The 27,516-nt window shown below is 36.3% G+C and overlaps 1 protein-coding gene across 4 annotated transcripts in view; it reads left to right on the top strand.

Moving 5' to 3' along the window:
- Positions 1 to 27,516, top strand: part of ehbp1 (EH domain binding protein 1) — a 387,620-nt gene that overhangs the window by 93,088 nt on the left and 267,016 nt on the right. For all 4 annotated transcript variants that reach the window (XM_039738603.1, XM_039738602.1, XM_039738601.1 and 1 more), the window contains exon 3: positions 26,904 to 26,961. In XM_039738603.1, coding sequence (XP_039594537.1) covers positions 26,904 to 26,961 — 58 coding nt within the window. The remainder of the gene's footprint in view (positions 1 to 26,903; positions 26,962 to 27,516) is intronic.

The raw sequence follows: 27,516 nt of genomic DNA, 5'->3' as shown, positions 1-27,516 counted from the left end.
TGTCTAATGAATGAATACCCATTTAATAATACTCCAAATTTTTAAAATTCAGTTGCAAATGCATATGTCAAACTCTGAAAAAACTGCCTTTCTCTTCATCCTTAGTAAATTATTTCATAATATATTCTGACGCATAAGTGGGTTGGGAAAATGGATGGATGGAATATTATATTCAGATGTAACAGTGAAACCATCCAATTTGTTTTTCATTCAATATTTGGTTTTGGGGAAAAAACTAGTGAATTTAGGAAAAAGTAGTACCAACTCTATTACTTGCTCTGCAGACTATCTGAACCTGGTTGTTTTGAGACAGTTTACCTTTAAACAAATTACATGGTTACTTCCTGCATTGTACCTGTTCCCAGAATAAGTGTTTAGTTTTCATTTAATATCTGTGTGTTTGTTGAACTATATTTGTATATGTGTACATTTCTTATAGTTTTTAAAAGACAACTGTGCCTTGTAGGAGATAAAGGGCATTGTCTATTCTACTGGGCTTTATTGGCACCCCAGTCCCATTTAAGAAAGCATATTTAAAAGGGATTCAGACATCCAGCTGCACAAACCCCAGCTTGCATTCTAAACTAAGGGATTGAACTCAAGCTTGAACCAAGATCTGCCTGGATTTCATCTGATAAGAAATTCATTAATCAGAGTTGCACTGATTGCCTCACTACAGACCTCTTGAGGCAGAAGGTACGAAATGGACTTAAGCAAGGACAAAGACTTATAACTCAGAAGACAACTAAATGGACAGAAAAACTTGCCTATTAAAATATACTGATTTTGTAACTAGAAGTGACTTTAATCCAGTCAGGAAAAGGTTCAACCTTCATTTAAAACCACACGCATCCCATCTCTCAAAGTAGTGAGAGGAAACAAAAGAATGGCAAGGGTGAGAAGTTAAAGGATTCTCTCACAGAAGGGAAACTCTCCAAAATGACTAAAAACATCATAACCTTGATCTCTGAACCAAAAAGCTATGTATCCTCTTTCTTGGAGAGCCGAATTTGACAAACTTTTATCTTTGTGGACCAGAAGGTAAAACCCAGTCTGCCAAGCCAAACCTGTGTGCCAGTTGCCAGATGATGCTGAGAAGCCATGACTTCAAGAATAGAACTGCAGCATCTAATCTCTTGGGCCAGAATGAATAATACCTTTCCTCTTAGAAAGTGTCGAAAGACAGCATAAGTCAAACTGAGGAGGCAGTAGCACAGCACTGACGAGGATCATACAGCAAAGAGAGAGAGTATGAAGAATTCTCCATTTGAACCCAGAGTAGCAACAAAGTAACAACTCCACATGACATTTGACATCATCCATAAAGTGTTGTAAAACTATTTATCTGTCCCAAGGTAAAGTAAAACTCTAATTGCCAGTAAACAGACAGCCTATGTGATATGTTTGTCAGTCTGCATCCAGTTTTATATGTCAACATATATATGCAGTTATCGTATTTCTACAATCCTTGTGTTTATCAATAAATTGTATTCTGTTCCTTAAAAAGAATGCACCATAGTTACCTTGATACAAAACCTACTTTCTACAACAGGGAAAGGTAAGGTACTATATATCAAGTAGGAGCCATTCAGAATTATTTGATTAATCACCGGTATTGCCAAAGGCAAAACTGATGATTAATTAACCAAGCTAAAATTTCTTTTTCATATTCCATATTATTATGGCATCTTCCTTGGTGGCCATGATATTGATTAATAATCATGAAAAATTCCTATAGCCTTATTAATAAAATTGATACTAACAAATCTAACAAATGTTAAATTCCAAAGCATTGGTGGTCTATAAAGTATAAACATATTGTGAAAAATTCTATATTAATATAGGTAAATATGTTGTAACTTTGAGTCTTTTCATGACTAGGACTGCAGGTCATTTTAGGTCATTTAAAATAGGAAAAGGGCCTAAGACAGGCTGGGAAGTTTGCTGGCAATGGCAGCTCCAATTAACAGAGAACATGAAGGTAAGAACTTATTGTAATGCCTACAGTTTACTTTAGTCTTCACTTTTTTGTTTTATTTTATATAAGTATTTTTTATTTCTTTTATGTCTTATGGTTTCTTTGTTTTGTGGGGGTTTTGGGGATGACATACAAATACCATATTACACAATGAAGACACGTGCATAATTTTTATAATATAGTCGTCAACCGAGGGAACAAACTAGTGACAGGAAATGTTGTTGCACCAACTGGGTTGCCCCTTTTAATATTTATATCCTTTAAAATTTAAGTTCTGGAACTGAAACAGGCAGTCAACGACATGTCAAACAAGGCAAAACGAAAACAATGGAACCAAAGAAATAAACAAGAGGTTTCAATCTTCTCTTGGGTGCGCCAATATTCATATGGGAGTTCCGTACATCAGTCTGCACTATCCAGAATGAGAAAAGCAATACTGGGCGCATCTCGGTTTTATTGCGGAGGGACCATCAGGGCAGAGTCGGTTTCCCTCCATGGGTGTTAGCTGTGAGTGGAGAAGGAGATTACACCATCAGTGATAGTGCCCCCTCATGTCCTGGAATGGTAGTGTTTACTTTGTATGATCCCAGAGTGCAAACCTCAGATGTACATGCATGACAATATACTGCATAGTTTTTATTTTGAGAAAGCTTAACTTGTTTCACCTTATATGACCAATTTAGTTAAACAGACACAAATTAAGTTAGTGTTCAGTTTTTAGAACACCATACATAATGTGTAATTGATTTTGTGGGGCCCTCATGGCAACCTGTTGCAGTTAAACACTAACAAACCAACAGATATGATGGCTTTGTTAACAAAACAGTTACAAGCAAGGGATGCAAGCACTGCTTCAGCGATTTCCTTTACTAGATTCTTCAGCTTTTGCAACCATTGCAGTGCTTCAGATAGAAATTTTATGCAGTAGTGGATACACCGTGTTTGTCCCCTGTAAAAATGGCACTATATTGATCACATGTCCATTTCCATTATAGTTTGGTGTTTATTGATTACATTTTTTGTCAGTTAATTTCATGCATATATTTAAGTCGCCTATTTAATGATTATAATGATTATTGCTGTTTTGTGTAGCGCTAATCTGGAGTAATGCAAAAACAGAACAACATATTAATATTCATATGTTGTTAATGTAATAATAAACAACAATTAAACAAAATAAGTAAAAATAAATACTAATCCTTAAAAGAAATTTTCAATTAGAAAGATTTCCGAATATATGTGGATGAAACAAAAATTTAAATAAGACCCTTATAGATATACAGTACCTGAACTTATTCCTACTTTGAGCTGCTCCAACAGCCATTCTGTGGCATATTAAAGCCCACTGACGCATTTTTATAAGGAGACACTAACTTGCAACATCAAATTATCACATAGAGAAAGTATTTTGTTGTTAGTTTACCCATATTAGAAATCAAATCTTAAATTGTTTTGGGTCATTCACGACTTGAAGTTGATCTTACACAAAGCACTTCAAAGTTGAGGCTACTGTGACACACACAAACTGAGTAACAGAGGTAAATATGACTGCAGTGCATATTCAAAATACACTCTTCTTTGCAAATAAGCAGGTTTGCAAACCCAAGTTTTAAGTTGAAAATTATTATGTGTGGACACAGCAGACATGTCTGCTAACTGTGTAACACATTTAAAAGCTGTGGCAAACTCAGGCAAGTTTCCAGTTAAATAAAATACCTTTAGTAATATTTCAGTGTCTTTTTTTTTTTTCCCTTCTCCTTTCTTGTTTCAAACATTCGTAATGCACAATAAATGCATGCCCAAAATTTTAATGGCCAGCATGGGATCAGTGTTACGATAAAACAATTAAATACATTTGCAGCAGGATACTGTTTTTAAATAACACGTAATATGCTGTAAATCTGGGGTCTTGTGTAAAATATTCCTCCTGCGCTTGAAATTATTCAGTCATAGTTTCTAAACAGTCTGTGTGAGACCATATACTACAACAAAGTATTGTGTCACAATGTTAATGCAAAGCTGTAATGTAACTTAAATGTAATTTAATCACTAGTCACATTTAGCTGCAGTGTTTGCCAAGTCCTTTCCTGATATGTCATTGTTTATTTCAAGTTTCTCTAATGAAATATGATGGGAAAAATAAAATGAGACTGGTGTTTTTAAAATAAAGTTAATACCAGACATCACAGGATGTGTTCTTTTAGAATAAATAAACTGAGTGATCAACACATTTTGTTTGTGCATGAAAGTTAAATGGCAGGCTTATGGTGAAAATGTACCTCTTTGTAGTCCCAAACATTTTAATGGGACTTTTGTGACTATTCGCATAATGTTTTAATTATGAGACTTATTGTTTGATACATTTAAGGGCTTATCTCACAGATACTCAATCAGAGGTAACTTTCCATAATATATCTTGATGTCTGTTCTATGTTTAACTGAGTATTCTCTTTCTTGCTTGTGAGAATGTTGATATTAATAATTCATTTACAAATTAAAAGAAACTCAAGTGGAATGAATAGAATCAAGGATTGTTCTTGATAGATGGAGTAAATTTACACATTTTGCCTTTCCCTATAAAAAATAAAAAAAAAAACAAAACAAAAAAAAAAAAAAACCCCAGAAAAACAACATTTCAGTATATTATAGAAATGAGATGCATTCCCCTTCTCACTTACTGTCTTTCTTAACTCTTTCCTGTAGTCTGACATGTGCTCAAATTTATTTTGGCAAGATTTTCAACTTTGGATGTCAGTCCTTGCTTTAAATTTATCTTATTTGTACAGATGGCATTTTCCAGCACTTAAGTAAATATACTATATTCTCAGTAAATTAGTAAATTCAGTTTATTCTCATAAAGTCAACTTGTAAGACCTGAGCCCCCTTTACTACTTATTACCAATACAATATTATTAAATTAAATCACAAAATATGTATATACTTGTTTGTTTCTTAATAGTAGTAATGTTGTGTGTTTCATAAAAACATCAAATTACTGGGTTGATAATGGTTCCTTCCCCTCTGAAATTTGAAAAGATACTGCAGCCCCGATTTAAGTAACAAGGGTCTATTCAGAGCTTCATAGTATCTGTATTTTGAACTATAAGCCAATCCTCACTGCGACAAAATTAATTTATGAACTATAAGCCAACTTCAAAGCCTATCTAGAAACATCCTAGTCTACATTCATACACAGTAAAAGCTTGTTTGGAGGATATGTTGTGTGTGTATATATACAACATAAACTAGATAAATAGGCATATTGTAAAGGCTGCAATCTTTAAAATTAATTCAAAAGGCTGAATGCAATATGCCCCAGCTAACGTTTTGAATTGAAAGTGCTTCTGTCCCATCTGCATCTGTGTCTTTTTGTGTGTGACCAAAAGCCAATTTACATGCTTATTTAAATGATTAACTTCAAAGCCTATCTAGAAACATCCTAGTCTACATTCATACACAGTCAACTTTCTAAAGCTTGTTTGATGACAGAGGATATGTCTACATACCTACACCATTATCACAAGGTGATGTGTGTAATATATACAAAGAAAGCAACAGTAATGAAACTAGATAAATAGGTCAAAAACAGATGTATTTATTTAAGTCTTTGACTAATATGGCAAATTCAGTACTCCTGAGACTTTTTGATGCTGATCTTTTGGATAGTATTGCACAACAAAGTTATCTGGCACACAAAAAATCCAAATAGTGCCCTCAAATTGGATCAAAATGAATTGGAGCAGTTTACTGTAGTGTACATGAGTGTTGTACATTTACCAAAGTCAAGAATGTACTGGTCCAGTGAATGTCAAGTAGGTGGCTGATGTGATATCCAGAGACAGATGGGAACAAATTAAAAAATTCATTCATTTCAATGACAACAGCAACATGCCAGGCAACAATGATAGCTTTTCAAAATCAGGCCAATTATTGATTCACTTCTCCCAAAATTTCAGGTTCTATCAAAGTCTATTGATGAGCAAATGGTGCCATTCAAAGGTAGAGCTAGTCTAAAGCAATATATCCCCAAGAAGTCAAACAAATGGGGATACAAAATTGACACAAAAGGACTGGTGCACCAATAGATCCTGTGCCTGGAGAACCTAACATTGGTGCAAGTGGAAACATTGTGCTGAAGCTTGCACAAGTTATTCGTGGTGCTCTCAATCACTTACTGTATTTTGACAACTGGTTTTCTTCCTTGGACTTGTTTGTTGCCCTTACAAACAAGGGAATACCAGCCCTTGGGACCGTGCAGCAAAGTCAGCCTGCAAGGGTGCAATTTCAGCGTAGACACCGATATGAAGAAGAAGGGAAGAGGGACATTTGAAGAGAAAAAGGTTGTTGTAGTCAATGTAGAAATAAGAGCAGTAAAATGGTTTGATAATAGAGGGGTGATTGTTGCCAGCACTTTTGCCAGTGCCCTGCTTCTAATGTAGAAAGATGGGATAGAAAGTCGAAAAGAAAGTGTCGATAGAATGTCCAAACATCATCAGCCTTACAACAAGTTCGTGAGTGGCGTTGATGCTCTTGATGCACCATATTATCGCATCCACATAAGGTCAAAAAAGTACCATCATAGGTTCTTTTTTCATTTTGTTGATATGGTCATTGTAAACAGCTGGTTGTTGTATTGATGTGATTGTGATTCACTGGATGTTCCAAGAAAGAAGCAGAAGGATTTGCTTGCTTTTAGAACATCAATTGCACAGGCACTCTGCATGAGGATATGTCAAGGAAGAAGAGGGGCGGCCTTCATCTGATGTTGAAAGGGATTTGAAACATCGAGGTCCAGCTAAGGCTATTCCAACAATGGAAGTCCGTTCAGATGCTGTGGGTCACTGGCCAGTGGTTGTGCAAACGCCCAGATTGTCCAATGTTCACCTGTGCCTCAACAAGAACAACAACTGCTTTCGAGAATTCCATGAGTAAGACTGTTTCTCCTCATATGACTTGTTGTTAATTTCATGACATTCTACTGATCAATAACAGCATCAATAAAATAATCTACATACCTGAGAGTGGAAAATTTGTTTAATTACTATTATTCCCAATTATGCCTAATGTCGCTAATTTGTAAATGTGCTACATTCAAATTAACAATCTCCACTTAATTTAGCATCTATTTGACAGCAAAAACACAAATAATTTATTTTTTTATACAATTGAAAATAAATTCAGGCAACAAGGGGTTAAGAAGCTAATTCCTTTGTGTGGAAGTATAGTGTAGCTAGGTAAAGGAAAATTACCAAAATAGAAACAGCCTGTTTTTTCACCAAATTCTTTTCTGAAATGATGTTCCTGGCTGTCAGTAAAGATAAACACCTTATGTACAATTTTTAGAAGTTTTCACAAAAGTAAAACTGTTTACCAAAATTGGCATGGGAGAGATTCAATTTATTTGGAAGGTGGAAAAATAGCAATCATACTTTTCATGTAAAACTCAGGAATGAAATTGCCATCTCCTTGTTCTGTTTACCATAAAGCAGCAACCTTTATATACATATTAATTGTGATTAATAACTACTGGCTTTTTAGTCACATTTCTACATTCATTACAAATTCTTACTACATTCTACTTTCTTGAATTATTGAAGATGACATTTGTATAAAGTTGTCATATTGACTTGTTTTCATTGAAATGTGAAAAAGAGTAGCATGAAAAATTGTTTTTAATTATTCATTAATTAAAATGTGTCTGTTGTGTATTTGGTGTCGCCTAGGCAATCAGTAAATAATTTATGTTCCCATCTCATGTTGATTTACTTAAAGGATAAATTCTGTATTTTTTTTTTTGGTCAAAGTTTTTTCTCCACAATCGTGGTGTATATTAATTTGGCAGATAAAATATTTTTTTAAAATGTAGCTATTTTATGAATTCTAAAAACTCATTGTTTGTTCTTACAGCTCATAATAGTATTTAAGGTAATGAGGGTCCAAACTTAAAGGGTTAAACTTAACAAATACATACATTTTTTTTTTTTTTTTAAGAGGCAAGAATGTGATTGGATATTAATCTGCACCTTGAGATTGCACAATTATTGTAAAACATATCTACAATGCTTTGGAAAGGAATTATAAAATTGAACTATTGGCTGAGATTTAAAAAAAATCTCTGCACCTCATCTTGGTAAAACTTCTCTCACTCTGCAATAATCTTCAACACTCCTGGAACCCAGTTTCCACTATCTCATACTGTAAATGGTGCACCCACGATTTTCAGTTGAGGATCTACTACTTTTGGGAAGATGGTGATACTGTACATTTAGCATTATCGCTGAGCCATATTTGTATATGCCAGAACATACTAGTGAAGAGGAAAGAACAGAAAGAGGGGAGCAGAATTAGAGAGACAAAAGTAACAAAATATGGAACTGAAAGGTATGGCGATGCAGTAGACAAGTGGTAATTGGTGGTGCACATGTGAAAAATGTGAAGTAATGGCCACTCAGGAAGACTGCCTCTGTTGTAGGAAGTGGGATCTGCTGCTTCCACTGCTGGAAACCTTAGACATGTATGAGGATGAGCCAAATTTGTTATGGAGTTCTTTAAACATTTTTTTATTTTCTGAAATTAAACTGAAAGAAACAATCAAAACCTGAAGAATCGAATGGGCAGCTTTTATTAGAGTATGTTTGCTTATTGATCTTATTTTTTGCAGTGTTAAATACTTCCTTAGCATTGATATGTAGGAGATCTAAGTGACTGAATGGAGATTATTATTCTTTACACAGACAACAATCAGGCACACAATTCAAGCCCATGACACTATATATACCTTGCACCCCACTTAAAAGAAATGCATCTGTACAGTATTCAGTATGCTGCTTAAAGACATTGCCATTGTTATTACTCTATGGCTCTACATTTCAGCCTGCTTCAACTGCAGTTACACTAAAATGACTCGCCTGAAATATGTGTGGAATTGCACTTCACCTCAATAATGGGTGATTAGGAAAACATTTTTTGCATTCTTTTTGGTTGCATGTAGTCATCCATGGAAAATAAGTGCCTTTGAGTGTTTACATCCAAAGTAAGCACTGTAAGCTGAAACTTTAAGGTGGTATGGTTCCCATAAGGAAGGTAATGTAAAACTGTAAAGGCTGTTTGTGCTAAATTTATGTTCATGTTCACATTCTGCATATGTGGATTTTCAATTTCTGGAAAGACACAATTTCTCTAAGCAGCTTTAGACGCGCGTTTGGTTTTGTGCTGATCAACTTTCTTAAAGTATAAACTCCACCTACAAGAGCTGCTGTGAGCAGATGAGCAAACAGGAAATGTATTTTCACCTCAAGAAAAATAGTTCTAAGAATCAGCAATAAAATAATTATTTCTAGTTTCCCTCATTTTCACAAGGATGCCTCATAAACCTAGAAAACAGGTTTTCATAAATGAAACCTTTTGCTGTTTCAAAGTTGTGTGTATTTGGTAAATTTAAGAGTTATTTATTTATTTAATGCTTGAAACTAAAGCCCATTTCTTTTTAATGTGGCAAGTTAATATGTGCCATGATTGTGAAGAAATTACTTTGACTTGAAAAATATTAAATGTATCCTTTAATGCATGGATTATCATTAAGACTTTACTTGACAAGCTGAGCCTTTGATAGTAAAAATTCTAAAACTGACAATACAGAAAGTAACTCCCACTTGATTTTTTTTTAGAACAGTTCATAATTACAACTTGTGTAATAATTTTAAAACTTAATGTTTTATGTATATATCATGAAAAACTATATTTCCAAATGACTTTTCAACAACTCTTTTTATATCTGACCCCATTTTAAAATAGGTCTGTTTTCAGAATTCCTAATTGCAGTATCCATCTGAATCTGACATCCTATGATACAGACTTGTTTAAAATTTGGTTGATTTGGTAAATTAATCTGCTTTTGCTCTCAGAAACACATTTAAGTTGCCTAAGTCTGTTGGTAACTGAAGCTGTAATATTAAGTACCAGCAGAAGGCTAAAATATCAAGGCTTACAGAATGAATCAGTTTACTTTCATGATAATGAAAACTGGATCCAGTTATAGGACAAATATTTATTATGCCAACCACAAAAAAGCTTTCTGAGCTCATGCATTGCTTGGAGATGTGTGCTATGAAAACTGTATACTGTATTGAAAATGTATGCTTTTGGTTGGACTCCCATGATTTATTGAATTATCTTTTGTGAGAAGGAGTGTGGTATATGTTGTGTGAAACTATTTAATTAGTTAAAGCTTGATCTGTGCATTCTCAGAGTATTCATTTTTACATATGCTTTTTTTCTTGCCTTAAAACTGTGTTTATTTAGAGCTTAATTTGTTTTTTTTGCTTTTTTTTTATTTATGACAGAGTGGAGAGATATAATCATTTAGTCTGAGGCCAAAAAAATGTATTTTCCGTAGCAGAGTATTTATTAACAATAATCTTGTTTAATACATTGTATATAAATCAAAGTTTAGTTAACAAAATTTGAATTGCTTTCCTGAGCTGCATACTTTTTCTTTTCCTTTTATGTATATCTAGCATTCTAAATCAGCTAGTCAGCTGCAGACATGTTATAGAAGTTAGACAACTAATTTATATGCTGTAATTTTAAAAAGTCTCATCAGTAAATGAAGTCAACTAATTGTTTACAGTCTCTAATGAGAGTGAACTCATAGTTGTCTAGATTTAGTTGTACTTTAAGGAACTACAGCTTCTGTCAATTCAAATATTTTAACATATTTTAAACATCTCTTAAGGGAGAACATTATTACTTCTTTCTGTTTCAAGTCTGCAGTACACCCCTGGCCTTAATGATATCTTTTAAAGAATTGCTAGAAGGTTTAGACAACAAACATCTACTTTGTCTGTATGATATTTGTCATGTATGCAATAAAACTAGCAATTAAAAAAAAAAAAAAAATCTGAAAATTGCTCTAGCAGCTCTCTTCAGCAAACAGCTGCTGATAATACAGCATACAATGCACATTCCTAAACCCACTCAAATAGAATGCTTTTTTTATAATACACTAATTGATAGAGAGAGCGAACATATTATGCAATTCTTTACAATTATTCTTCTGCTTGTTCAATTTATATTTACACAATAAACATTTTTGGTTTAGTATGAAGTTACATATGCAGAAATTTTTAAAACACTTTTCCTGAATCTATTGTGAAAACAATAAGTTAGTTATTCTGCTGGTTTTAGATATGTTCAGGTGCACTCCTTTTATGGTGATCCCAAGTGTAAAGGTCAGGACAGGCCAGGGAGCATGCACTGGTTCAGGTCCTGGTTGGTAAACTCCCAGGCAGACACACGGCCCATTCCACCCTCCAGAAATGACCAGCTATCTGCCGCAGCCAGGTGTTACGTGGGTGCCCCCCTTGACCTGGTCCAGCCACTTGAATCCTCAACAATGAAGATCTTTGGAGCTAGGTCACTCTTGGGAAATCGCACCACATGGCCGTAGTGCCGTAACTGACGCTCTCTCACAATGCAGGTAATGTGCCTCATTTGGGACTCCATGAGCAACCACTCATTCGACACAGTCAAACCAGCAGTACCCAAGGATTCTCAGAAGAGACACTGTACCAAAGGAGTCCAGTTTCTGTCTTGGGTCACTGGATAATGTCCATGTCTCGCAAAACCATATAGCAAGACAGGAAGCACCATGACTCCATGCAAAAGGATGGAGGTCCAAGTAATTAGATATCAGGAGTGCCACACACCCCTTTCCAGCAACCCCCGCTCTCCCAATCCGTCTACTGACTTCATAGGAACCGTCACCAGAGACATGAATATCACTGCTTAGGTAAGTGAACCTCTCGACAAGGTCAACATTCTCTCTGCCATTATCATTGGATGCAGAAAAAGCATTCGACATGATTGAATGGAAATACCCTTTTACTATTTTGGAGAAGTTTGGGTTTGGCCCGAACATTTGTGCATGGATTAAATTACTGTATACTAACCCAGAAGCTTCAGTTTGCATCAATAACATTTGCTCAGACTACTTTAAACTAGAACGTGGCACAAGACAAGGATGCCCTTTGTCACCACTGCTGTTTGCAATTGCCATTGAACCACTGGCAATACATTGTCGAAATACCGATCAGATAAAGGGGATTAGCAGAGAAGGACTGGAACAGAAAATCTCATTATATGCAGATGACATGGTACTGTATATATCGGACCCAGAAAATTCTGTGCCTGCAGTCTTAGCAGCACTCACAGAATTTCAAAAGCTCTCTGGTCTCAGAATTAATCTGAATAAAAGTGTACTCTTTCCGGTGAACTCGCAAGCATATAATATTAGATTAGACACCCTTCCTTTTATCATTGCAGAACAGTTTAAATACCTCGGGGTAAACATCACAAGTAAACATAAAGCTCTTTATCAACAAAATTTCGTCGTCTGCATGGAAAAAATTAAACAAGACTTGCATAGATGGTCAACCCTTCATCTCACACTAGCTGGAAGAATTAACACTGTTAAGATGAATATTCTTCCTAAGCTCCTTTTTTTATTTCAAAACATACCAATATACATTAATAAATCGTTTTTAAGCAATTAGATTCAACAATAACCTCATTTATTTGGAATTCTAAACATCCACGCATCAAAAGAGCGACTCTACAAAGACAAAAGGTAGAAGGCGGTATGGCTCTACCTAACTTCCAGTTTTATTACTGGGGCAAATATACAGTCGATAAGAACCTGGACACAAATAGAAGAACATACACAGGCATGGACCGCAATAGAAGTAAAATCCTGCAGTACTTCTTTGTATTCCTTGCTTTGTGCACCAATAAACACACGCTATCGGCAATACTGTACACTAATAACCCAATTGTGCTCCACTCACTTAGAATCTGGAACCAATGTAGAAAGCATTTTAAGACGGAGAAGCTTCTTTCTGTGGCACCCTGCAAAAGAACCACCTCTTTCAACCCTCACAAACATGTGCAGTTTTAATATCTGGAAAATTTTGGAATTAACTTGCTTAGGATCTTTATATAGACAACGTCTTTGCATCCTATGAACAATTACATTCCAAATTTAACATTCCAGCTACAAATTTCTTTTACTATCTTCAAATCAGGAACTTTGTTAAACAGAACCTTCCAGATTTTCCTCATCTGGCACCCTCATCCACGCTGGAAAATTTATTGCTCAATTTAAAGGAGTTAGACTCCATCTCTACAATATATAAAATCCTTTTACAATCCCTTCCTTTCAAAGATCCAAGAGGACACTGGGAAAATGATCTCTCAATTAATATATCAGAAAAGGAGTGGAAAGTAGCAATGCAGAGAATTCACTCGAGCTCCATATGTGCAAAGCATACAATTATACAGCTCAAAATTATATATCGAGCACATCTGTCTCGACTAAAACTCTCCAAAATGTTTCCAGGACATGATCCAACCTGTGAACGCTGCAAATTAGCTCCAGCCTCACTAGGTCACATGTTCTGGGCCTGCACCAAATTAACATTATTCTGGACAAAAATTTTTAATTACCTCTCAGACAGTCTTGGACTCACAATCCCTCCTAACCCATTAACAGCTGTGTTTGGGGTTCTTCCAGAGGGTCTTAAAGTGGAGAAAGACAAACAAATTGTGATTGCATTCACTACACTTTGGCACGCAGACTTATTCTGATAAACTGGAAGAACCCAAACTCTCCTCTTTTAAGTCAGTGGGAAACTGATGTGTTATATTATTTAAAATTGGAAAAAATCAAATACTCAGAGGATCTGTGCAGACTTTTTTCAAAACATGGCAGGATCTAATCAGTAATATTTTGAAATAAGTTTATAAAGTACAGAGAATTTGTTGATTTAGGTATTTTTTAAAAGCCTTAAATTTTACACCGTTTGGCTTGCTCTCTCTCTCAAGGGTGGGGATTGATCTGTTCTTAGCATAATTCTTTTTTTTTCTTTTTTTTTTGTTAAAATGTGATTGCTATGTATTGATTGTAATAAAATTAATAAAATTAAAAAAAAAAAAAACATTCTCTCTGCCGACAGACATACTGCTGACGGGTGTGCCCAAGAGGTAATTAAAGGCAGGAATCTTGGTTTTTATCCAGGACACTTGCAAGTCCAGACACTCAGACTCCTTGCTGAGTCTCTTGACAGCTCTGGTCAGAGCCTTCATTGACTCTGCGAAGATTACAGCATCGCTGGGCAAAGTCAAGATCATTGAATCTCTCTTCACCAACAGAGACTGCTACCCCACGACCCTGCCCAACACCCAGTCTATGCAAGCACTGAAGAGGGTAGGAGCAAGAACACACCCCTGATGAACCCCAGAATCAAAGGGGAAAAATGTAGATGTTCTGCCTCTACTTTGCACAGTACTAACAGTATCATTGTACAGGCCAGTCATGATATCCAGGAACTTTGAGGGAATCCCGCAAAGTCTCAAGATGATCTACAGGGCAGCTCGATCACCTGAGTTGAACGCAATACAAAAATCAACAAAGGCTGCAAAGAAACTCTACTGATATTTGCATTTGTGCTTCATGAGAACTCTCATTGCCAGGATGTGGTAGACTTCTTAGATGTAAAAATAGATTGCTCCAGTCGCTGGTAGGTAAGCAAATGATCATGGATCTTATTGAGGATGACCTTAGCAAGGGCCTTACCTGGCACCGAGAGCAGTGTTATCCCCCTGTGGTTGCTGCAGTCCAGGCGATCACACTTTCCTCTTCAGATAGGAACGACATGTCCCATTTTCCAGTCAGTTGGGATGACACCCATCTCCCAAATAGAGGCAAAGTTTGCTTGCAATGCCAGGAGGACAGCCTTTCCACAAGCATAGAAAAGTTCACCCCCGATACCACAGATCCCTGCAGCCCTCCCTCGCCTCATCTGGTTCATCCTTTGTGTAATCTCAGTGAGATTGGGTGGTTCACAGCTAATTTCAGGATCGGCCTCAAGAACCGTAGACCCAAACCCCTTGCCCTTTCAAAATTCTATATTTTTTCGATAACACTTCACATTAAGTGTCCATAATTGCACTGTAACTACTATGTAATTGCCTGTATAAGTACAGTGAAACTGTGAGTTATTATTCCGTACTTGCTGTGTAATACTAAGTAACATTATAGTTAATCACTCAGTTGTCATTGTTATTCCACAGTTAATATACTTACAATGTAACAATTTATCACTGATCCAAAAACAAGTGTACTTGTATAGTTACATTGTATCTGTTCTTTCAAAATGATGATATTTTAAGATCTTTTTTTAAATGGTGGAAACACCTTTGCAAAATGGTTAACGCTTTATCCCAAAATCTAGAGGGGCACCTCCTTGACATGTTTTGCTTAAACAAGCATTTGTCACATTCTTCTTGTTGTGTTACACTATTTATTCTTTAATTTTTTGGGATATTATTATACCCATCCCTAACATAATACTGCCAAACTTGCACCATTCAATCAAGGTATACACCATTTAAAACAGATCTTGAAATATCATTGAAAACCTATGACGTTATCACTGCAATTCTCCATTAAAATTGCCCAGACCATGAAACATCTGTTACATAATTGTAGTTACATACCCTGATGTTTTTATTACATTTTGAAAGTACAGACACATTGTAACTATGCAAGTACACTTGTTTTTGGATCAGTGATAAATTGTTACATTGTAATTATATAAACTGTGGAATAACAACTAAATAATTAACTCTAGCGTTACTTTGTATTACACAGTAAGTACGGAGTAATAACTCATAATTACACTGTACTTATACAGGTAATTACATAGTAGTTACAGTGTAATTATGGACAATGTAAAGTGTTACCATGCTTTCTTCAGTTATTCAGATGTTTGGCTGTTTGGCTGTTTGTTTCAGATCATTGTCTTAATGCATAAATGAGCTGCACTTAGGGTGTACTTCATGGATGAATTGTCTGGTATTATTCTGAAGAATCTTCTGATACAGTGCAGACTTTATGAATAATACAGTAAATCTTCCCCAAATCATGACTTTTCCCCCCACCATGCTTAAGTGTTAACAGTTTATTAATACAGAATTTACTGTTAGTTTTTTTGCTTGATACGAGTGGGCCCACTCCTGCCAGAACACTTCACTTTTGCCTAAACATTATTTTGTAACTCTTGAGGATTGTATTTGCACATATTGACCAATTAGAACCAAGCGCTCCTGTTATTACCAAGTGTTTAATGCTTTACTACTATTTTATCTGTTTTGTAATTCTACTTTGCAAAGTATATGTCTGATAGTGGAGTCATGAACACAGGCTTTAATCAAATCATGAGAACCTTGCAGATATGTAAAATATTGTAGAGGTTTTAAGATATGTTACATTTCCACAGCTTGTGTGTAAACAGCATATTATTATTAAAGGGCAGAGTTAGTCGGGTTTATTTTGGGTAGCACTTGACTATATTTTGCCTGATTTGTTAACCACATTATTTAACTATTCATTCAGTTTTGGAAACCACAAATACAGTAGGAACAGAACCTGTTTTGAGAGTTTTAAACACAAAACAGGATAGGACACCATTGAGTCCACCATTGAGTACACACACACAGAGGCTAACACAGGTCAGTTTTTTTTTTAAAGTACAAGGAAAGCAGAGAATACATGCACATAACATATAAAACGCTGAACCTGAGCTACAGTGGCACTAATTACTATGCCACCTTTTCTGTTTTACTAAAAGCACAGGTTTTTTTTTTTTTTGTTGGTTGGTTGGTTGGTTGGTTGGTTGTTTGTTTGTTTTAAATACATCTGAAGGCTAAATGTTGATTACTTTGCACACAAAACAAAGGAAAGTTTTTTTTTTTTTTTTAGATTTAGACGTCAAACCAACCATCACCCCCTTCAGTATACTTCTGCAACCCATATTAATTAAACAGTTTTACTGTGTATATCCTTGTACTTTAATCCAGTACATGATATCATTGTTCCTATGTATATTGTTTTCTTTTTTTTCTTTTTTGCCTGAGTTGGCTGTATGCTATTTTAACACATCAATGTTCTTTCATGAAAGATAGAATTAAGCTGTGCCAGGTCAGTTAGTTTTGCTTTACACCAGGTATCATTTACCTCTGTCATTACTAATTTAGCTTTCTGTAGCAGCCAATTGATTCTGTTGCATGCCCTATAATTTCCACTGTTTGAAAGAAAGAATGTACCTTAGTTTACTAGCAATGGATTTTTTTCTCAGTTTTTGTTTTCAATTGCTGCTTATCTGTTTATAAGGTATATGCATATTTCATTTTAAAATTAGGTTTAATCTTAATTTTGTAATATAATGCTCCTAAAATTATACATGTACAAACTAAATAAAAGCAGTAAAGAATTCTTCTTATCCATTCCTATATCTCTCTTGATTTTTTTTTTTCTAGCTTTACTCAATTTAATTTTGCCACGTACTGTTAACATACTTATGGTACTGGATGGGTTAGGAAAACTCTTTAATAAATGTGGCTACTAATTAAAATTACAGAACATATATTCAGATAATGAACCAAAGTTCATGCATTTTAACTTAAATGAAGCATATCTGTAATTGCCTGTATTGTAATTGTATTAAACTTGACATTCCCCTTTTGAGTCAGTTAACCGCTTATGGTAGTAGAGTTAATAAATGCAAAGCTGCCAAGTGTGTGGTATTTATTAAGTGTTTTTTTTGTTGTAGTGATTTGACAGACTACTTGATTGAGGTAGTTTTACAACCCTTATGATTTTACTTTACCTCCAAGTTTAGGGAATCCATTGGTGCTTTTTTTCTGTATGTCTTATAGGATGTAATAAAAGCAAGATCACGTCGTATTCATTTAGAGTTCAATTGTTCAATGGAGAACTCAAATAAATTCTATGTAATAAAGCATCATGCTGAAGGATTCCTTTTATCCTGCATGAAACATTTTAAAATCAATACTACTGTTTTCCTTCTGCTTCCCTATAATGTCAATGTATTGCAGAGTAAAGGAAAATCAGATTTGAAATTGTAGTTTCCATTGATTGTTAGACTAAGCATTAATACTATTTAAACAGTCAGCCAGTCATTTTCCAACCCGCTATATCCTAACACAGAGTCCAGGACTAAATAATTTGCAAAATATAATGCACGAGAGAGCAAAACAGTATTTTTATTCTGTGAATCCTTTTTTACTAGTAGAATTCCTGAGCTACTTTTAATCTAAAAATTGACATAGGTCAGAAATCTTATGGTATCCTCCATGATTAAGTAGACGGAAAGTTACATTTGTTTAATAATATTATAATCCTGATGATCTTTCGGTTGCTTCTATTAGGGGTTGCCACAACAGATCATCTTTTTCTGTATCTTCCTGTCCTCTGCATCTTCTGTTACACTCGTCACCTGTATGTCCTCTCCCACCACATCCATAAACCTTCTCTTAGTCCTTCTTTTCCACTTGCCTGGCAGCTCTATCCTTAGCATCCTTTTCCCAATATACCCAGCATCTTTCTTCTGCATGTGTCCAAACCAATGCAATCTCGCCTCTCTGACTTTGTCTCCAAACCATCCAACCTGAGCTGACCCTCTAATGTACTCATTTCTAATCCTGTCCATCATCGTTACACCCAGTGTAAATCTTAGCATCTTTAACTCTGCCACCTCCAGTTCTGTTTTTTGGTCGGTGCCACCGTTTCCAACCCATATAACATAGCTGGTCTCACTACCGTCATGTAGACCTTCCCCTTCATTCTTGCTGATACCTGTCTATCACAAATTACTCCTGACACTCTTTTCCACCTATTCTACTTTGCTTGCACTCTTTTTCACCTGTCTTCCACAGTCCCCTTTACTCTGTACTGTTCATCCCAAGTATTTAAACTCATCCACCTTCACCAACTCTACTCCTTGCATCCTCACTATTCCACTGACCTCCCTCTAATTTACACACATGTATTCTGTCTCGTTCCTATTGACCTTCATTCTTTCCTCTCTAGAACATATCTTCATCCCTCCAGGGTCTCCTCAACCTGCTCCCTACTATCGCTACAGATCACAATGTCATACAAACATCATAGTCCACGGGGACTCCTGTCTAATCTCGTCTGTCAACCTGTCCATCACCATTGCAAATAAAAAAGGGCTCAGAGCCGATCCCTGATGCAGACCTCACCACTGTCACACTTTCCTTGTACATATCCTGTACAACTCTTACATACTTCTCTGCCACTCCCGACTTCCTCATGTGTATTACAGCTCCTCTCAAGGCACCCTGTCCTATACTTTCTTAAGGTCCACAAAGATGTAATGCAACTCTTTTTGGCCTTCTATATACTTCTCCATCAACATCCTCGGAGCAAACATCACATCTGTGGTGCTCTTTCTTGGCATGAAACCATACTGCTGCTTACTAATCATCACCTCCCTTCTTAACTCTTTGCCATACCTTCATGCTGTGGCTCATCAATGTTATCCCCCTGTAGTTAGTACAGCTCTGCACATCTTCCTTATTCTTAAAAATCAGTACCAGTACACATCTCCACCCCTCAGGCATCCTTTCACTTTTCAAGATTGCATTAAACAATTTGGTTAAAAATTCCACTGCCATCTCTCCGAAATACCTCCATGCTTCCACAAGTACGTCGCTTGGAACAATGGCCTTTCCATTCTTCATCCTCTTCATAGCTGTCCTTAACTTCCTCCTTGCTAATCTGTTGCACATCCTGATTCACTATCACCACACCATCCAACCTTCTGTCTCTTACACTCTTCATTCATTAGGCTCTCAAAGTACTCTTTCCATCTGCTCAACACACCCTCCTCACTTGTGCGTCTTTATCCTTTATCACCTTAACCTGCTGCACATCTTTTTCAGCTTGGTCCCTCTTTCTAGCCAATCGGTACAGGTCCTTTTCTGCCTACTTAATATCTAACCTCTCATACAACTCTTGTCTACTTTTTGCATCTTAGTAACTATCCCACATCTACTTTGCCAACCTCTTCCTCTATATACTCTCCTGTACTTCCCCATTCCACCAGCAGGTTTCCTTTTCTTCCTTCCTCTGTCCAGATATCACGCCAAACACCCTTCTTGCTGTCACTCTTACTACTTCTGCTGTAGTTTCCCAGCTGTTTGGTAACTCTTCACTCTCACCCAGTGCCTGTCTTACCTCCATCTTAAATTCAACCTTGCAGTCTTCCTTTTTTAACTTCCACCATTTGATCTTTGACTCTGCCCTCACTCTCCTCTTCTTGATCTCCAACATAAATGCTACAGACAACTATCCTATGCTGCCTAAGTACACTTTCCCCTGCCAACACTTTGCAGTCTTCAATCTCCTTCAGATTGTCCATCCTGCATAGGATGTAATCTACCTGTGTGCATCTTTCTCCACTCTTGTACATCATTCTATGTTTCTCCCTCTTCTTAAAATATGTATTGACCACAGCTATGTCCATCCTTTTTGCAAGATCCACTATCATTTGACCTTCTTCATTCCTCTCCATGTAGGGCCTTATGGAAACAGTTTTATTTTTTCACAACTTCTCTTTTATTTTTTTTTTGATTTTCGGTTTTCACCATTTTATTTTTCCTTGGTTCCGTATTTTTTTTTTTTACGGTAAGTAGCAATAGCTACAAAAAAAATTAATGAAAATAATAATAATAATGTGTAATATAAAGGCGCCATATTGTGCCCGACCCGGCACAGACTGACCCAGAGGCACTTGTAAAAGCACAAAGCCTTTTATTTTTCTTGACCTGTGGGGCATGTCTTCCCCGTGAACACCACAGGCAATACACAGTCCCACAAGCACTTAACTCCACACAACACAATCCTCTGGCATCACCACTCCTCCCAGGCAACCTCGTCCTCTTCCTCCTGATTCTGGCTCCTGAGTAGTGGCTGCAGGCTCTTTTTGTAGCCCTCCCGGAAGTGCTCCAGGTGGTAAATGGCCTAATTAGGCTGCACTTCCGGTTGTGGCTGCATTCCAGCCCACAGAGGCTCGTTAAGCCATGCAGCTCCTCCGGGTAGTGGCCATGGAGCCCAACAGGTCTGAGTCCTGAAGTTCCACACCTGTGGCCCAGTGTAACCCAGGAAGGCCGCCACCAAGTGTTCCAGGGGACGTAGAGTGCATCCCATGGCTGATCCCCTGGATCCAGTGTTTGAAGGGGAGACCCGGCCGCCCGTCACAAATGGCACTTTACATTCCTTTTAATGAAACAGCACAATAGGTCAACTGGACCTTATTTTGCAGTTCCATTCATCTGCCAAAACGTACTGGGGCTTCATGTATAAACGGTGCATACGCACAAAATGTTGCGCAAGAACGTTTCCACGATCAAATCGCGATGTATAAAACTTAAAGTTGCCGTAAAGCCACGCACATTTCCACGGTAGCTCATACCCTGTTGTACGCAATTTCTGTGTTCAATTTTGCAGACTGGCGGCACCCAGCGTCAAAGCAGTGCTACTGTTCCTGTATGGTTACCCTTTCTTTCTTTGGTTTTTTTTTTTTTTTAAGATCCACATCCCTGATGCAGCTTTATAAATACACTGAAATTAACCGCAAATTGTTTATTAGTTTAATGCATCTGATTGTAATTAACCTGTAACACTATAATGGTCCACAGAATGGTCAAACTATTCCAAATACCATAACTGCTTTAGCGTTGTTTCTCTCACTGCACCACCTTCTTCTTCTTTGAGCTGCTACCATTAGGGGTTGCCACAGTGGATCATCTTTTTCCATATCACTCTCACTGCACCACTCGGAGTATTAGATCTGAGTGTGATACACAGCTGTACAGCAGCTGATCGGAAAGAGAATTATCGGTATACACCATCAAACTCACGCTGCCACAGCCATGCTCTCTATTGAACTGCTCTCATATGGCAAACGCTTCAGAGCCTTTCCTCGCGGTTCAGAAACAGTTTCATCCCAAGAACTCTAAACGCACTCAATCAGTCCAAGTGCTCCTTGTAGAATTGTTTGTACTTATTAGTACAATTACCTCACTGTAAACTTGAGATACAGTTATAATATTGCACAACCCGAGCCACTTTACAAAGCGTTTATTTACATATGATGAAAATATCATTTTTAAGATGAAATGCTGAAAAATATGTTTATTATATTATACAGATAAAACTTTAACTTCATTTAAATCATTAAACCTGTGAGGACACGGTGTCGCGGCAGTATAGCAAGCCGCTGGCGCTCCGTTCACGAATTGTTCCTGCCTCGTGCTGTATTCTTGCCGGTGCAGACGCGACACTGAAAGGATAGATGGATAGAATAATTAAACACGTACTACGAAGATATTTCAATGTTCCTTAAAAGTTTTGAAGAATCTGCGTTCTAAGCTTACAGATGGCTTAACGTCTGTTACAGAGCTGATTGTATGGTGACTGGGTATTTGGAGAAAGAAAAGTAAGGACAGGAATTGGAGGTTAGTACGTTTGAAAGAGGGAGTACTTCTGCAATAAAGTATTTCGTCGAAGGTCGTGCATGGCGCAGAAAGCATGTTGTGTGAGACATGAACAATTACTGCGCTACCGTGGTCCCATGTTTAATAACATGCTTTAACTCCTATCATCATGAAAATGATATCACGTATACATTTCAGTATTTTAATTATTCAGAGAGCTGTAATATCAAGAATGTAATGGATTCTGTGTCCTGTCGGTGGAAGAGAAAGCCCAGAAGCACATAGTGATTCACACACACAGAGCACATAGCAGATCAAATACAAAACAAAGCATTTAACGTGCTACTTTAGTTACTATGGGATTTGAGAAGCTAGTAAATTAAACAATTTTAAGGTGAAGTTTATGATGTTCCACTTTAATCACAAAGTTTATTTTGTCATTTAAGTGGAAATTTGAAGATTAAAGTTGACATTTCGCATTTTTTTTCCCGCACTGTGTGCTTTTTTTTTTTTCCTCTGTACCCTAATAAGCTTTCATATAACACTCAGACAGTGGGCTACAACTCGCCTTTTCACGGCGACTTTGATATCTGACAACTTCTTTTTTTTATTTCGGGCACTGTGCGACTTTGTGAACTTAAGCTTTCGAGTTTCTCTGACAAGCTATGTCACTCGATCAACTTATTTTTGTTGTTTATTCCACTGTTTAAACCAACAAATAATACATTTTTCCTGGCCTCCACTTGGTATTGGCTGAAATTCTATTTTTCGTCTTGCTTTTGCCATTGTCTTTTCACAGAACACTGTGCTTAAGGGATATTTATATTGATTTGCATATTCAAAGAGGCGTAATTCTGGGTGGAGTTGGGGTGGGGCAGCAGGCGTGTGCACGTTTGTTCATTTTCAAACTGACCGGGATTTATGTAGCGGAAGAACGTGGAACCTGGCATTTGCAGAGATTTATGCATCTGGATATTTTTGTGCGTAAGCAAATTTCAGCTTTTGTGCTTACGTCATGTTATAGTGCGAATTCTTCGCACGGCATTATGCATGAGGCCCCTGGTCTTCAGTACCTGTAATTGTAATATTATAAGCCTATTTCTAATGATTCTTAAACTTTACATGTTAACCGATCGAAAACATGCATCATTACATCTGTAGCTTCATCTACTGCATGTCTTAAAATAATTAATCACAAAGCAAAATCAAACTAATTTGCAAGACACTAAACCCGGGAATTAAACAGAAAAAAGAGAGAGAGACAAACTTTTAAGGGCTCGTTGCATCTGAGGAGCAGCCTGCTCCTTTGCCCAGGTTTGTAGGTGCCAAGTTTATAACAGGAAGAGTCAAATGTGGAACTTGGGTGCTTCATCACCGTGAGGCGAAACATTTATTAATTCCAGAAATTGTTCATTTTTAAAAGGGAACCCGTTATCAACCAGTGCTGTTCACTAATAACATTTTTCTACAGGAATGACTGTTAATACCCGTTAAATTTAATTTTATGTACGATTAGAACTGCCTACATAAAATAATTACCATACACCTAAATGTTTATTCACCTATCACTATGTTGAGAGCTGTGGTCTTGGATATTAGAGGTTTCATCAGCTACAACATAAACTTTATTGCCATGAATCTTTCAAAGAACAGCATCCATATGTTGTACAAAGACACGGAGTAAGGGAATTTGAAGAAGACTGCTCTCATTCTCTGTCATTTTTTTTTGAACGGTATGTCTGGCTTGCACGGCCACAAAATCCTCCACAAACTAGCGTCTTGTACCTGACGATTTTGTTATTTCCTCTTGTTAGCTTAAGGGAAACACTTTTTTTGAGCTTAATTTCTCCCTGTTCTGTAAATGGGTTTTAAATTTGTGGTGTTCACTGCAAGTATCTTTTCATGTTCAGTCTATGCTATGCTGGCAAAACTTGCAGAACAGTTGTCCACATGTCGTGCCATCAATTTTGGAATAAAGCTTGTGTTTCTTAGTTTTTTTTCTACGTAGGGTATCTGATACTGCTCACTTTGACATTTCTGTCTTGTGCAGCTAGCTAATTTGCATGCCTTTAACGAGAAAACATAAAGGAAATACACGCACAAACGGATAGAGGCATGACTGAATTTCTATGAAGAATTGTGTTCGCTTAAAAAACAACAATGTAGAAAATAGTATCTGAATGATAGAACTACAGATTATTCAGTCATTTTCATTTATTGGGAAGTTTTGTAACAGTCACTACTTCAGTGTGTGGATAAAAATCCATTTTTATGCATTAATTCCGTGATTCTGTCCATGTTTTCCGCCTCATGGAAATCATAGGGCCAAATCCATGGCACCATACGTACTCATCACCTCCTCATCTCATCTGTTCCCTTTACCAACATCTCCATTGATATCTTCTCCAATCACCACTCTGTCCATTGGGTACACTCTTCATCAATTCATCCAGCTCACTCCAGAAATCTTCTTTCTCATCCACCGCACACTCAACTTGCAGGGCATATGCTCTAACAACATTCATCATCACACCTTCAGTTTCAGGCTTCATAATCATCACTCTGTCTGACACTCTTTTCTCCTCCAAAACACATACTGTTCATTCAGAACTGCTTCCGGACACGCCCCTCTTCTTCGGTGAACAGTAGCCCAATTACCGCCAGCACCCTGTTGGCTAACAGTACTGGTGGCAGATGTTGTTAACCCAGGCCTCTACCGATCTGGTATGGAAATCTGTATTGCTGTCTGCATATTGATCTGGCAAATTTTTACACTGGAAGTCTTTTCTGACGTAACCCTCCCCATTTATCTAGGCTTGGGACTGGCAGAAAGAAACATACTGGTTTGTGCATCCCTTGTGACTAAGTTATTATATGCCTGATGACTTTACTTAAAGTCAGTCTACCACATAAGGATGTTTGTTCACATTTTTTTTTCCCATTTGGAGTCATTGTGGATTAACTGATTTGTTTAGTGTCACACAGTAAATAAGTTAAGATTAAATTGGCAGCTTTGTAGTTTAACATTATCTAAATTGGGCTTCTGTGTTTGTTTTGTTTTTCAGTAAATAAGGGAATTTTGGAAATTCCTTTATTTGTCACCTACTTACTTGTATTAAATTGTTTGTAATTTTGGCCCACTTACTATTTTTTTATAATTAGCTTTGGCCCTATTTAGGGCACCTTCTGCCTTTATGTTCTGCTGAGGCATTTAGTAACTATTCTTTGCTTTTTGTTGCCTGTCTTCTTATTTGTGGTCATCTCCCTTTTTATAACTATTCTTTTGATCATTTTTATTTTTGTTCATCAGGCTTCTGAATCATTGCCTTGTTTTTGGTTTTCTCTCCTGGATTTCTGGACTTGTTTAGATATGTTTTTGTTTAATTTAGTATTTAGTTGTTATTTTCTATTTTTGGATAAATTAATCCTTTGCTGAAAATTGTTTTTATGAGTTTTGTATCTTTTGAGATTTTTTGAATTCTTTGGTTTTATATATATATATATAAAATCTTCATTTTTTTCTTGTTGAGTTTGATACCATTTAATCAATTTAAAAATATAGACAATACATTATTAATTGGAAATGGCTGTTATTGCTGGAAATCACTAATTGGCAATTTATTATTCAAGTATGACTGCAAAACCCAATTTCCTCAGTCCTGGAAAGCTCCTTAATCATGTTTAAATACTAATTGATTATTAGAGAAACCACAACCTATTATTCTGCACAGCAAAGCAAGTAAATTGTCTATCCTTGAGTTTCAAGGTACTAGTATTCCTAAAGTTCAATTTTGCATTAAAAAATATATTAAATCTGCTTTTTACAGGTTACTACATGTTACTACATATTATATTATCCTGTTCTGATTTGAATTTATTAACCTTTAGAACTACTGTATATGCCTTTTGAGATACATTCTCATCTAGTCAAAATGTACCAGGAGCAGTTTCCTTCATGTATTAGACAAGAGATAGACTGTACACTTCCATTATGGCAAGACCTTTATTAAAAATAAACCATTGCCGGGCCAGCCTTTGACATCACCAACAGAAGTAAATATCAGCGTGGAGAGTTGTAATGGACTATCAAAGAACGTGCATAAAGTTACCGCCTTTAGACATTCTTGAAGTTGAGAAGTACCCATGAATTTTTTAAGAACTGTTAATGCATGTTTTGTCAAGATTTACGGAATGATTGATGAGCAAATGTACTTTTGTAAACATGTTGAGGAAAACATTTCTGGATTCTCAAGAAATATATTTAAATATTACCATTTTCATTGCTTTAGCAATATCAAAGCAATGGATTTCAGTTTCTTTAAAGTTATTTATTCTAAATTGTAAACTTCTGGGAAATTTAGCATTTGTCAAAAAATATGAAAATAGAGGAAATTATGATTTGCAGTTTGGGTATGGTTTGTTTGTAATTTGTCTCATGTGCTTGAGTAAAACTACAACAATTTCTTTCTATGTGTTAAACATTTGGTTGGACAGATCTTCTAGAATTTTATGTTCATTATTTTCTCCTTTTATTTTTATTTAGGCAGCCTGACAAGCTTGTAGTGGTTTGGACCCGAAGGAGTAGACGGAAGTCATCTAAGGTTTGTGTGTGTGTATTTTGTTTTTTTTTTTTTTTTTTTAAAATCATTTATTAATGCTGTGATACCCTCATAAAATTGGAAGATAGGATATGTAAATTGGGGATAAGAAAATCACAATAAAGTGATCCATCTCCTGAAGCTCCTTATTCAAAAACGGGTAGTGCAGACCAATCCTGAGAGCATCATACAGAAAGTAGGACAAAACAGGATGGTATATTAGTGAAATAAAATGACTATAAAAATGCAAACTTTTTGTGCTATATGGACTTAAGTGAATTTTCTCCTTCTGTTTATCAGATATCTTATGTTGTTTTATGTGAACTATAAATCAGACTTTCCTTAGCCTATTTAGTCCTTAAAGGTAGACTGTTCATTTTATTTTGGAAATTGGCCAAAGAATTTGATATAGTGTCTCTTAATTTAAGCTAATAGGGTGATATGTGCAAGGGTGCAACATTTTAGAATTCATTAGTCTTAAAGAAACTTTCTAGTCAAGCAACAATCAATCTGCATCTGTTTTAACACTGTTAATCACAAGATGATTTACAGGCAAGC

The sequence above is a fragment of the Polypterus senegalus genome, chromosome 16, assembly GCF_016835505.1.
Source record: "Polypterus senegalus isolate Bchr_013 chromosome 16, ASM1683550v1, whole genome shotgun sequence".
In the NCBI taxonomy this organism is placed as follows: Eukaryota; Metazoa; Chordata; class Cladistia; order Polypteriformes; family Polypteridae; genus Polypterus; species Polypterus senegalus.
Note: the sequence above shows the minus strand (reverse complement) of the source record. Positions and strands in the feature narration are given on the sequence as shown.